Source organism: Saccostrea echinata, unplaced genomic scaffold, assembly GCF_033153115.1.
Source record: "Saccostrea echinata isolate AGI-Se365-2 ecotype Australia unplaced genomic scaffold, CSIRO_AGI_Sech_v1 ptg000009l, whole genome shotgun sequence".
In the NCBI taxonomy this organism is placed as follows: Eukaryota; Metazoa; Mollusca; class Bivalvia; order Ostreida; family Ostreidae; genus Saccostrea; species Saccostrea echinata.
The window spans coordinates 16,081,788-16,094,956 of NW_026889758.1; the positions used below are offsets into that span (position 1 = coordinate 16,081,788).

Here is a 13,169-nt window from a genome sequence, read left to right on the forward strand (position 1 = left end):
ATGGTCATTCCTGCAAGTTCAAGGTCACTGGCAAAAGTGTTTTATTTATGTCCTGTCAATAACTCTCAAATGGAAGTTATTTGGAAGTTGATACTTGGTACAAAGATTGCTTATGACTTAAGGATGGGTCATGATCTAAGATCACTGGCAGAAAAAATGTTAAATTTGTGTTCATTCCATACTTTCTAGTGTATAAGCATTGAAAGTCATACAAATATTACTTAATATGTTTTAAAGGTATGTCCTGCCTTGAGCCTAGGTCATTAAGGCAAGTTTCAAGCTCACTGACAGATAAAGTGTAAATTTTTTTTTGGAAGTTGAAACTTCAGACAAAGATTATTTGTAAGTTAAAAGTATGTCATAACCTTGACACAAGATCATTGTGTCAAGTTCAAGGTCAATGGCAGAAAAATGTGTATTTCATGTCATGTCCATATTTTTTTATGGAAAAAATATTGGATGTTTGTATTTCACTCAATGATTACTTATGACCAGAGGATGTGTCATTTTTTATAATCCAGGGCATTTTGGCAAGTTCAAGGTCACATTTAAAAAACTGTGAATGGGCACTTTAAAAAAAAAATGTAGCGGGGTTTATTTTGTGAGATTGCTCACTGTACCTCTAGTTGAAATTCACATATTAATCAGTACCCAATATTTTTGTAGTGCACATCAGAAGGAGCTGGAATTAATTTTACAAGAAGGAAAGGAGGCCAGGTTTCCTCTTCCTTCAGAGGACACCTGCCCCAGTGTACTGCTAGACTGGGTACAACACTGGGACTATGACACCAGACAACTCATACATCTAGAAATGGGGGTTAAAGGTCAGTCATTGAGATTAATCTGACCTTAAAGGTCAGTCATTGAGATTAATCTGACCTACCTGTAGTTAAAGTATGTTAAGTGAGCAATGGAATAACTTTTAGTGCTGGCATTTTTTTTTTTAAATTTCTAATTCAAGTATTTTTAAAATATCCTTCTTTATCCTACAATTTAAGACAGATTACAAATTTTCTCAGCTCCTTGGCTGCATGGAGGATCATCAGTATTCAGGTCTTCATGTCTGAGTAAAGATTTCACTGTAATTATTTTGTGATGTTTAAGGTGAGGAAGATATAGACAATGAGCTATACATTCAGTATTTATTGTGGAACAACAGAGCTGACTTACTGATTGAATGGATGAAGGAGAAGGGAACACAACATGGAGATGTCATACACAAAGTACTAGCTAACAGTCACTGCACAGAATTCACAAGGCAGCTTGTCATCAGAGAACTGTTCAGGTAACAGGGTTCATACATGTAATGACCAATTAAGTAAGGCATTGTAAATGAATTATCATTAACTTTTCATTGGTATGGTCGTATCATATGTACTAAGTAACTTCCCATTGATATCTTTAGACTGGACTGTTATGGGGAATATGGAAAAACTAAAGCATTTCTACAGAAGTTGAGGTCAGTAGGAGGTCCTTTGGTCAGAAGTATCCCAGAATTTCATGTCCCATTCATCTGCTTCTGTGTGACAGAAGGTTTACCTGATCTTCTATGGCATTATTGTGAAGATCACAGGTTAGAAAAGTAGGAAATCTGAACTAGTAAAACATCTTTTAGTATTTTTGCCTCATTTCAGGATGAATATTTTTATTTTAGTGTTTCTTTTATAATGAGCTGGTTTGTTTTCCTGACCATGGAACATTCTTTCTGAATTTCTAGAATTTCAGTGGATGTGCTGCAAGATTCTGTAAAAGTCGGAAATTGTAAAGCTGACTGGCTGGACATGTTTGTCATCTTCTACGATCTAGCTCACAGGAAACAAAACAGTAAACATATGATGATTAAATAGACCCTAAAATAGTGAATGTAGTGAATGAAATATGATTTTGTTCTTTATATCTAATTATATTGAAATTAGTACAGCTTTTTCTTCATTGACTGCAGGACTTGAAGCTGAGGATGTGTATAATCTAAGTCTGTCAAATTCATCATGGAGTTTTGGCATGAGGGCTCCCTCTATCATAACACTTTTAAAGCAAGGGCAAACAATCACTGCTTTAGCTACATTAATGTATTCACCTACAATTTTACAACAGGTAATTTCAATCATAATTACAGTCATTCATGAAAATTAAACGAAGTGAAGGTAGAAAATGTGTATGCTATTCTGTAATGCATGAATTGGTGAGTGATCTTTGAGAATTGTCTTTCATAAAACATTCTAAGTTTGTGGTAACTGTCCTGATAGACATATATAATTAGATGTTAAACCCTTAATTGTAGCTTGTATCAGGGAACATGGCAGAGCAAGAACTAAAGGTGATAGAGGAAAAGCTTATGGAATATCCTAAACTTCATGGGATGTTTTTCTCTGTCACAGCACGGGAAATTCCCTCCAATGACATCACCATCTACCAGCTTCTGAAGGTGACTACTGGGAACTTTATTTCAGTTAGACAGTTTACCTGACTACTTGGGTTGACATGTTAAAAGAAGCAGAATTTCAAACTTTTGTGCAATTTGCTTCATTTGAATATTTAGTTATTTTTTTCTTGAAACCAATGCAAGCCATTATCTTTGTTAGAACAATGCAGCATTTGATCCGAGTCGATTATTTGGATGGCAAGCACTTAATACCCTATACAGTGGTGAAGGTATGCTAGTATTTTATTGTTTTCAATTAGAATTTTTTTTCAACACTATAATTTTTATAATTTAAATGGATAACAAAAATGTTTTCTATTACAGAGAATATGAAACAGTTGCCGAGTTTCTCTCAGGTTGATTTAGTGGCCCGATATGGATATTCTGAGAGAATCCGATACACATACTACCTCAAACAAGGCAGACCAGCATTTGCTCTGCTTTCTTTCCTATCGGAGGAAATCGATTCTGTGTCACAGGAGGTCTGTCCCCAGAGGTCTGTTCAGTAATGGTGATACTATCCATATTGCAGGATTCATTCAGTGTAACAATGCAGGAAAGAATTATTGGCTGTTTTTTTATTTCCTTGTTAGATTGACAGAGGCAGGTAATGCTGCAGCTTGGATAGGAGTTCGTCATTATCACAACTCTCAGGTAGCGTGTGCCTGTGTGGCCTTCATTGAGATGATGGGTCAGGACAGCCTGGTCTTACGAACTCTGTTACAGGCCGGACAGGAAGTGCTACTTCATCTGAACGGGAACCTCACCAGTGCTGGGGATCAAAGAAGGGAACAAGCTAAGAAAAACGATGACCTTATAGGTAAAAAATTAACCTTATTTATAAAAAAAAAATAATACCTCATAGGTAAAAAACATGATGACCTCATAGATAAAAAATTATTATCTCATAGTTAAAAAAAATGTTAACCTCATAGAAAAAAAATGACCTCGTAGGTAAAAAATTAAATGATGACTTCATAAGCAAAATATGATGACCTCATTGGTAAAACTTTAGAAAAAAGCCTTGGTATAGACACTGATGATTGATATTGTTAAATGTCAAGTTGACAATATTTCAGCAGGCTATAGGTATAGGGTAACCAGGGCTAAAAGCATATAAAAAAAAAAGACAAGTATCTATTGATGTAGTGTTAAAGGAGGTAAAATGTTAAGAAAAAAGTATAGCTAATCAGAGTTGTCCCTAAGACTCCGGGGCTGGGGAATTTCCACGCCTTTAATGATGTAATCCCAAGTTTATTTCAGTATTCCTCCTAAACTCCCCATCAGGAGAGGAACCCCAGATCCCCTTCTACTTTTTTAAATGTCCTCCTCTATTTCAATTCTTACGGACAACCCTGGCTAGTGGTAAAGGGTAAAAGCAGGCAAGGAGTCACTATACATGTAAAGATTTTAGGGTTACTTTACATTTTTATTTCTAAAAGATTTCTCCAACTAACAAGTCCACTTACAACAATGTACATGTTCCTACAGTATAATTACAAATGCTTTTTCAGTGTCTTGGTTGTGTGCCTGTTTAGTGTACAAAGGTCAGTATGCTGTAACTCTTCTACACCAACTGGAGGCTGCAATCAAGGGATCTTTAAAGAAAGACAAAATTCGAAGGTTTGAAATAAAATGAGCTACCGGTAGATTTAAGATGTAGTGCATTATCAATTGGTAGATTTTTATGATATTCAGTGAAGCATATGCATGTGCCTTACTTGGCACATTTGGTTGGCTTAGACAGTATCTTAAATACAAGATGCCTTAATATACATGTATGTATGTATAGATTGTATGAAATTCTGGATTGTACAATACATAAATTATGTTATAGTTAAGTTCATGAGATGGTAAACTTAAGTTAATTCATAAAATGTACATTTAATTGGATGTTGACAAACTGGTACTGTAGATCACCAAATTTTTACAACACATTTTTTGTGAGAAAGACATATGGTAATTATTAGTTAGACAGAATTTTCACAAATTCCCGATATTGTTGAATATAATCCTTAATAATAAAATATACTGGAGACTGAAATTTTTCATGAGCAGACTGTCTCCCATAATTAAGCAAAAATAAAGTTCTCACAATTAAAAATGATTTACAGTAAAAACATCCCTGTTGGAAGTTATAAGGGGAGTTTTGATGAAAATTATCTGTGATGTACAGGAGATGGGAATTCCTGATTGTCTTAGGTATCAAACTAATTATTCTAATGAAGGAAGAGGACAATCAGAGTGACAGGGGGCTCTAACAGGGGAATTAACAGGGGACACAGGGGAGCCTGTTGGGGAACATGGGGCTTGCTGATTTGAGGGCTGGGTGTGGCACCTCTCCATATCCTCCAAGTTGGGACACAGTTGCTGTCTGGGACTTCTTAGTTAAATGTACATGTAGTTCATTTATTTACTCTACTTGAACTCTTGTTGTATTCTACTTTTTATTGCTAGTACAAGTTTTGAGGCTGGACAGAAGTGGACAATAGCAGTGGTCTTTTGTCAGCTGATGTCCATTTCCTGGACTACAGTATTTCTGGAGACCTGTGCTAAAGCTGATAAATGGCTGTCATTTCTGTGGTTTGCCCAGCTTCACCAGTATTCCAAACAACAGGTTACAATCAAGAAAGGCTGAAGAAATCTTATTAAAAAGATATTGATAGATTATTATTAAAGTTAACAGCTAAAACTTGTAATCTTTAAAACTAACACATATTTTTACACAAGTAGACAAGTACATACATGTAGGTTAAGTAATATTATAACTCTACAGTTGCAGCCCTTGTTGTATAAGTTCAGATGTCCTCACCTAAAGCAACATCTACACTATGTGATAGAGAATGCCGAGTCCAAGATGTCAACAGGAAGTACTCCTCCAGTAAGTCAGGGGAAGCAATCCCCCAGTAAGGATGTCCGATCTTCACTGTACGCCAGGATAGGACTGACCAAAGACAAGGACAACAGTAAGAGAAACTCATTAAAATGTAAACCCAACTCTGATTACCAGTGGTTATTTGAATTAGCAAGATACCGAGTTTGAGGCAAATTATTATTTTTTTTTTTTATAAAATGGATGCAATTGTTAATAATTAATTTTACAGATGAAAGTAGCAGCAGCTGTGAAGAAGAAACTAAGAGCAGAGTAACCAACTCTGATGAATGGCTTCAGCATTGTAAGTAAACAACTCTTTCTTTAGCCATTCTTATATTTATCTTCATTGCATTTGACTTCATCTGAGCCAGAGACCTATATGGACTTTTCTGTTTGAAGTGTGTGTGTTGTTTGTCTCTTGTGTGTTGTTGCTGTTGTTGTTGTTTTGTTTTTGTTTTTGTTTTGTTTTTTATGGTAAAATTTTCACATCATTGGCTTTTTTCCCAAAGCATGGGGCCAATAACAACAAAACTTGACTCAAGCCATTAAGGGTGAAGGGGATTCAAGTTTGTGTAAATGCTATTTAAGATGCCAACAGACATAATCTAGCGTTTGTCATTAAATCATAGATTGATTTTCCTAATCATCTCAAAAAGGGTAGAAACCCAATGTAGTGAAATTGTTGAAATTGTTGGATTCCAGGCCATGATAAGGTTTTTTATTTGTAGATAAACACATGAGATTGAGAGAAATACTCAGGCCTATGGGCCTCTTGTTAATAATACATGTATGTGAGCTGACTTTGCTTTATGCATGTTTAAGTTTCACAAGATTGTTAGAACTGGGGAATTGGGAATATATCACAGAGAAACTTCAGTTCTTGCACTTTGTGAGCTACAGGTAAATCTTCAAAACTCACACAAAAACTTGGCACCTTTAGGAGTGTTTGAATGACAAAATTGTGTGGAAAGTTAGCCTGGAAGATAAGTTGTGTATTCAGTTTTTGTTAGCTCACCTGAGCTGAAAGCTCAAGTGAGCTTCTCTGATCACCCATTGTATGTCATCCGTCCATCTGTCCATCCGTCTGTCTGTCTGTCCATCCGTCTGTAAACTTTTCACATTTTCAACTTCTTCTCAAGAACCACTGGGCCAATTTTAACCAAACTTGGTACAAAGCATTTTTGGGTGAAGGGGATTTTAAATTGATAAAATGAAGGGCCAAGTCCCCTTCAAAGGGGAGATAATCAAGAAAAGACAAAAATAGGGTGGGGTCATTAAAAAATCTTCTTCTCAAGAACCACTGGGCCAGAAAAGCTGAAACTTATGTGGAAGCATCCTGGGGTAGTGTAGATTTTAAATTTTTCAAATCATGACCCCTGGGGGTAGGGCGGGGCCACAATAGGGAATCCAAGTTTTACATTGAAATATGTAGTAAAAATCTTTAAAAGTCTTCTTCCCAAGAACCACTGGGCCAGAAAGGCTGAAGCTTACGTGGAAGCATCCTGGGGTAGTTTAGATTCTAAATTGTTCAAATCATGACCCCTGGGGGTAGGGCGGGGCCACAATAGGGAATCCAAGTTTTGCATTGAAATATGTAGTAAAAATCTTTAAAAATCTTCTTCTCAAGAACCACTGGGCCAGAAAGGCTGAAACTTACGTGGAAGCATCCTGGGGTTGTGTAGATTCTAAATTGTTCAAATCATGACCCCCGGGGGTAGGGTGGGGCCACAATAAGTACTACAAGGGGGGGGGGGGATCAGGTGAAAAACAGCAAGGCCAAAGTTACTCAGGTGAGCGTTGTGGCCCATGGGCCTCTTGTTTGAATATTCCTTATTTAATGATATTGTAATATTGTGTGATTTATAGAGAATATTATACTTTCAGTAATGGAGGTGAACCCAGACTCTTTACCTGATGACCTGTTCCAGGTGGTGTTTATTGCCCAGGCCACCCCCTCCCCCTGGAAGGCTCTGTTGGTTTATTCCATTCTACTGCACAATCCAGTCCTGGCTGTCCTAGCTGCCTGTGATCAGGTCTGTGTAAATTATTTTCTTACAGATGTTACAGTGATGGATTTATCGCTGAATGATCATGAGAAACCAGAGCAAAAATTATTTCAGTATTCAAAAGCACAATACTCCTCACAAATAAAGCAATACAATTATAAATGAAGAAAGGAACATTGTGTACCGGTATGTGTAGTGTAATATATTGTCATTATAAAAATATTTTACAATTATTTTTATATACAACAGCAAAGTTTGATTAAGTGTTAGTATTTCTACTAAGGACTCGGCTGAGTTTTCCTGCCTCTGTGGTTGGTCTGTTGCGATGATGGATGTGGAATCACATGACCAATATATAACCAATCACGGGAGGGCTGTGTGGTCTTGGGGAGTGAAGCACTTTGACAAAATTTTAAGTATATACCTGGATAAAAACTGGATGTCCACTCTAGCAACAGGACTCAGTATTTTTCTGCCTGTGAGTTTAATTGTGCTTTGTTTTAATAGCCTTTAAATTTGAATAGATCATGAAGTAAATTTTTAAAAATTAATAAATTTTGTTGGTAGGAATCCCCATTGCTCCCATTCTGCCAGTTTTCAGCTGCTCTGAATGAGAGAAGAGATTACAAGCAGTGTAAAGTCTGTTTGGAACAGTTCAAAGAAGCAATGCAGAGGGTCTGTTGATTTTAACATTCAATGTATAACAGAACAGCTGATCTCTCAAGTTTTATTAGTGTTTCAGTTCAAAGATTTTAATGAGGTAGTTATTACAGTACTAATAGCAATTTTACCTGACAATTTTTGAATAAAATACATGTATTTTAAGATTAAGTTAGGAAATTTCCTATTAGTAATTTTGATCATATTGATTTGTTTTGGTTATAGATAGGTGGCGCTGATTCCCCGACTGATCACCCTGTATACAAAGCCACTGATTGGCTGCAGCAGGAGACTTACCACATCATCCAGCACCACCTCCACCACACCACCAACCTTCACATGCTACTTAACCTCCTCAAACTCTTAGACAGTCAGAGCATTGTACTAGTCTTCAAGTTTGATGGTATCTATTTTTTGTCCCCAGCTTTCTTGAAAGCAAGGGAGCATTAAATCTCTTTTGTTTGCCTGTCACAAAAATTTAACCTTGCAGTCATAATTTTTGAATGAGAAAAGAAGGGGCTTTCATCTTTTACATGTACATTACCTGTGACAAGACCTTATGAAATATACTATGATTTTTTGGCCCGTGACCTTGAAGTTTGACCTTCTTTTCAAAAATGTTAACATTGGTGATAACTTTTGAATAAGAGAAGAAAGGGCATTCGTATTTGACATGTGCATTACAGTCCCTGAAATGTTCTACTTTCCCATTTTTCCGTTCACTCACTGTTTGTTCACCGTTCGTTCAGCGTGTGTTCACTGTTCGTTCACCGTTCGCTCTCCGTTCACAGTTTTGCGTTCTGCGTTCATCGTGCCCTCGCGTTGACCGTTCACAAAGCGTTCACCGTTCGCCCTCTGTTCGTTCATTTTGCGTTCACCTTGCCTTCAGCGTTCACTTATCGTTCTGTATTCACTGTCATTTGGAACTCCAAAGTGAAAGGACTTATCTTTTTTGTAAGTAAGGATTTACAAATTTGAAATTTAATAATTAACATGTCGTGTTTAAAGGATCATTATTTCATCGGAAAAAAATTATCTACAATATGTTTTATTATTATTCTAACTTAGCTGTTAGGTTATTTATTAAATTACTCAGGAAAATAAATGCTGTTACATGTATAAGTATACCTATGTACATGTAGATCGATGCTGAAAAATTAAATTTAAATACCGGCAATATACGGATACTTCAAGCACTGCAACTTTTTGTTATTATTTTAAAGATGACAAATTGTTAATGGAGAGATAATAATCCATGTAAATTAATTTACCAACTGCAGCAAAATTACGAGAATATTTATTTCGAACACTTTTTTTCAATCATATTAGAACTAGTTCTGAGAACTATAAATAGTACTGCTAATATCCAGTTAATTAAATATCTTTGGAGCCAATTAAATTGATAGTATGGTCAAAAAAATATTTATTTAGATGTAATACACTACAATTTTTTTCAACTTTACATATATAAAGTCTATTGTTAGAGAGAAAAAAATTCCTTCCTTCACAGTGAATTTATATGTTTGCCATTCGATATGATTAAGACACCCCCCCCCCCCCCCCCCCCATTTTCCACCTAAATCAGTTACTTAGTCGGTATTTCCAGTATATTTTGATTAATATTTAAAAAGAAGTTAACGCATTTTGTAGCACAAAAAGTTTAGTCTCAAAACAAACATGCATCTAAAAAAGTCATTAAATAATAGTAGTTCAGAATATACATGTGCCAATGGTTGTATTCTAAATTGGCCAGGGAGTATGTTTTAAATTCATTCCAAGTGTTTTTACCCAATGCATTTTATTTATTTATTTATTTATTTATTTTTTGGAAAAGTTGGAAATGATAAAAAATGTTAAAACTTCTTGGAAAAACTTCAGTGTAGCACTTCGCCTTTGGTGTGACAAGACTTTCACACCTGCACAGTGTCGAATGATTTTGATTGACCAGACAAGCATGTGGACTTCATGTGAACTTGAAGCAGGAAAATAAAAACTGATGATGACTGTCAAACAAAATGAATTTGTTGAATGAAAAAAAGGTTACTTTCACTGCCTGATATACTTAGATAAGAATTAAGTTTTTTGTTTATACAGGTTCATGCATTTGTGGAAAGGGGGGGGGGGCTAAAACGGAATCTCTCTCTCTCTCTCTCTTGTCCGTTTAATCAAAACTATGACAGCATATTACTTTAAGTAATTTTTACTACTTTAAGTACTTTTACTATCAAGTTCTGAAATTTTAATCTATAACAAATAATATGAATGCTTCTTTGTATCATCTTGTCCGAGAATAATCATGGGGAATTGTCTACAGATACATGTAGAAGTCTGCTTAATAAATCATAATAAAAAAAAATGAAAAGTCACATAAATATATTATTATATTTTTTAAATATGAGTGTATTTATGCAAAACATCCACAGACCTTTGCAAAATTTAAAAAAAAAAATTTTCTCATTATTTTACAAGGAATTGCCCTGACATGGAAATACATGCATGGTTGTTACAACCGTTTTAATTCGAATTTGAAAATCATTATTTGTAATGGTTTTATATATAAAATAAGAATAAACATATTTATTTTACAACTAGAGTAATTTTATATTTTAACCTACAGTATTCTGTAACAACTGCAATGTTTTACAGCGATAAAAATTGTGTGATTAAACAGCTGAATTTAAAATCATACATATGTGCAGAAAATATCGTAAGAAACTTAATTAATAGTTTTACTTAATGTGCATGTTTCATCTTTTTTTAGAACAATTTTAGAATATCTATTTATTGTTTATTTAGTTATTTTTGCACCTGACATTAGAATACAATAGAATAGATACAATGCATGAAAAAGATCAGAGGCATTCCGAATAAATCGTTCATCTTGCGTTCACCGTTCACTAAACATGTTCGTGCTCCGTTCGCATTCTGCAATCACTCACCGTTCACCTATCATTCACCAAGTTGCTTTTTAGCGTTCACACATCGTTCACTCACCATTTGGTCTGCGTTTGTTTACCGTTCGCTCTGCGTTCGTTCAGCATTCGCTCCCCGTTCAAGTGGGAAAGTAGAACGTTTCAGGGACTGTACCTAGCTGTGACAAGACCTTTCCAACTGTATTATGATTTTTAACCCTGTGACCTTGACCTTGAAATTTGACCTACTTTTTAAAAATATTAACATTGGTGATAACTTTTGAATGAGAGAAGATAGGGCCTTATGTTTGACATGTGCGTTACCTGTTACAAGACTTTTCCAAATATACTATAGTTTATGATCCTGTGACCTTAACCTACAGTACTTTTCAAAATTTTCAACATTTTCATTACTTTTGAATGGGAGAAGATATGGCTTTCATATTTTACATGTACATTACCTTTGACAATACCTTTCAGGAAAAAACTATCGGTTTTGACTTCCTGACCTTGACTAAAAGTTTGACCTACTTATCCAGAATTTTATGGCCATAACGTTTACTTCAGAAGATCGAGACAAGGCTTTTATATTTTATTTCACATGTGCATTACTTGTGACAAGATCTTTTGGATTATTTTATGATATTTGACCTCATAACCTTGAACTTGAAGTTTGGATGATGTTTTTGTCAACTTCAGTCTTTGCTGCAATTTTTATTATTTTGGTCAGACAATACAGAACACACAGACAAGACAGTTACAATATGCCATAAATAATTGTTCCCAACTACTAAGTTACTGAAAGTTGGGTACCACAATTCTTTGAATTCGCTTGTTTAATCAAAGTATTAAAAAATTGTAATCAGTAAGCTGGAGTGATGATCCAGATCTAAACATTATCTGTTGTATGAAAAATGGATAAAAACTGAATAAAATAGTATTGATAAGTCTTAGAGTAATAATTCTGTGGAAAGTATTGAAACATATTTGTAAGGATACTTGTCTAATTTGATGAAGTAAAAAAAATGATGCCCTTCTACTTGAAGGATTTATGACCTGTCTGTTTTTAGGATAGTTGTTAGATATTGTGAAATATTTTTTGCAGTTATTGATTTTGGTCAGTTGGCACGTCTGTTGAACACCATTGTAAGTGCACATGTACTGGATGTTAATTTCAAAAATCTTGTGTCCAGCAAAGCAGAAACCTTCCAGAAGGAGTGCAGAAAGGTCATGGATCACCTGATAGAGAAGCACATGTTTAAGGAAGCCAGACAGATAGCCAGAGAGAGTGGAATAAACATGGATGACGTTACAATAGAGGAGGTAAATGTAGTACCATACATCAAATTTTAATGCTCCTCAAAGATGGAAAAACTGTTTTTGGTTTGTTTGTAGTTGTTTTTTTTTTGTCTACCTTTTCATGGCTTAAACATTAGTTATATTATTAATTACTTTTGATCTGACAAGATACATATAGATACCACATAGCTGTACTAAAGAAATTTAATTTCAGTGCTTTACATAAGAATTCACCCATATTTCAATATTTGTTGATATAGTAATTTTATAATGAAATCCACTAAAATTGAATCCGCTAAGGTATAATGATTCCCATGTATATGTATGTCTTGTAGAACAAGTGGGAGAAGAAGAAGTTATCAGGTACCTCTCTTTGGGAGGATCAGCTAACGAGGAGGAGGTTTTGGATTGTGTGTGAGGAGCGATGTAAACAACAAAGAGTAGCCTCCCTTACTGTGTCCCAGTACTTCCAGGTATACACTGATGATCCCCAATGATTAATATCAGAACCATGAATTACCTGTATGGTTTTATAAGGTCACTGCATTTGTCATGCCCATTAGATAATTCATCCTTCACAACTTCAAAATGTATTTATCATAGTTACATATGTCCATCCTTCAAAATGTAATTATCATGCTGAACAATACTTAAGCAATCAAATGTAATGAATGAATTCCAAAAAAATTAAGAAAGTTGTGAACAATTATTTGAAAATTTCATAAAGATTTTATAAATATTTCAGTTTTTGTAATAAGCAGTACATTGTATACTACTCTCAACAGAGTGAAGCTGATCAGACTCAGGACTTGAGTGAGAAGGCTTTCCTGTACCAGCTTGGACACCATTGGATTGAAAATATGGAGACCAGTGAACATCAGGAACTCGGGGACCTGTTGTACAATAAGATGTGGAGAGCACGAATTGAGAATGCTGTCAACATCCTACAGGCATGTAAAGATTCCCCCAAATATAAATACTGTCAACTTCCTACG

General features: G+C 35.0%; 1 protein-coding gene across 1 annotated transcript in view; it reads left to right on the forward strand.

Moving 5' to 3' along the window:
- Positions 1 to 13,169, forward strand: part of LOC133181872 (spatacsin-like) — a 44,189-nt gene that overhangs the window by 15,532 nt on the left and 15,488 nt on the right. Inside the window, exons 11-30 of the mRNA XM_061316514.1 lie at positions 667 to 824; positions 1,105 to 1,285; positions 1,406 to 1,573; positions 1,718 to 1,824; positions 1,943 to 2,094; positions 2,282 to 2,425; positions 2,583 to 2,652; positions 2,747 to 2,918; positions 3,016 to 3,242; positions 3,937 to 4,045; positions 4,880 to 5,039; positions 5,199 to 5,388; positions 5,527 to 5,598; positions 7,182 to 7,330; positions 7,587 to 7,781; positions 7,871 to 7,978; positions 8,189 to 8,366; positions 11,981 to 12,198; positions 12,510 to 12,647; positions 12,960 to 13,124. Of these exons, the coding sequence (XP_061172498.1) occupies positions 667 to 824; positions 1,105 to 1,285; positions 1,406 to 1,573; positions 1,718 to 1,824; positions 1,943 to 2,094; positions 2,282 to 2,425; positions 2,583 to 2,652; positions 2,747 to 2,918; positions 3,016 to 3,242; positions 3,937 to 4,045; positions 4,880 to 5,039; positions 5,199 to 5,388; positions 5,527 to 5,598; positions 7,182 to 7,330; positions 7,587 to 7,781; positions 7,871 to 7,978; positions 8,189 to 8,366; positions 11,981 to 12,198; positions 12,510 to 12,647; positions 12,960 to 13,124 (3,061 nt within the window). The remainder of the gene's footprint in view (positions 1 to 666; positions 825 to 1,104; positions 1,286 to 1,405; positions 1,574 to 1,717; positions 1,825 to 1,942; positions 2,095 to 2,281; positions 2,426 to 2,582; positions 2,653 to 2,746; positions 2,919 to 3,015; positions 3,243 to 3,936; positions 4,046 to 4,879; positions 5,040 to 5,198; positions 5,389 to 5,526; positions 5,599 to 7,181; positions 7,331 to 7,586; positions 7,782 to 7,870; positions 7,979 to 8,188; positions 8,367 to 11,980; positions 12,199 to 12,509; positions 12,648 to 12,959; positions 13,125 to 13,169) is intronic.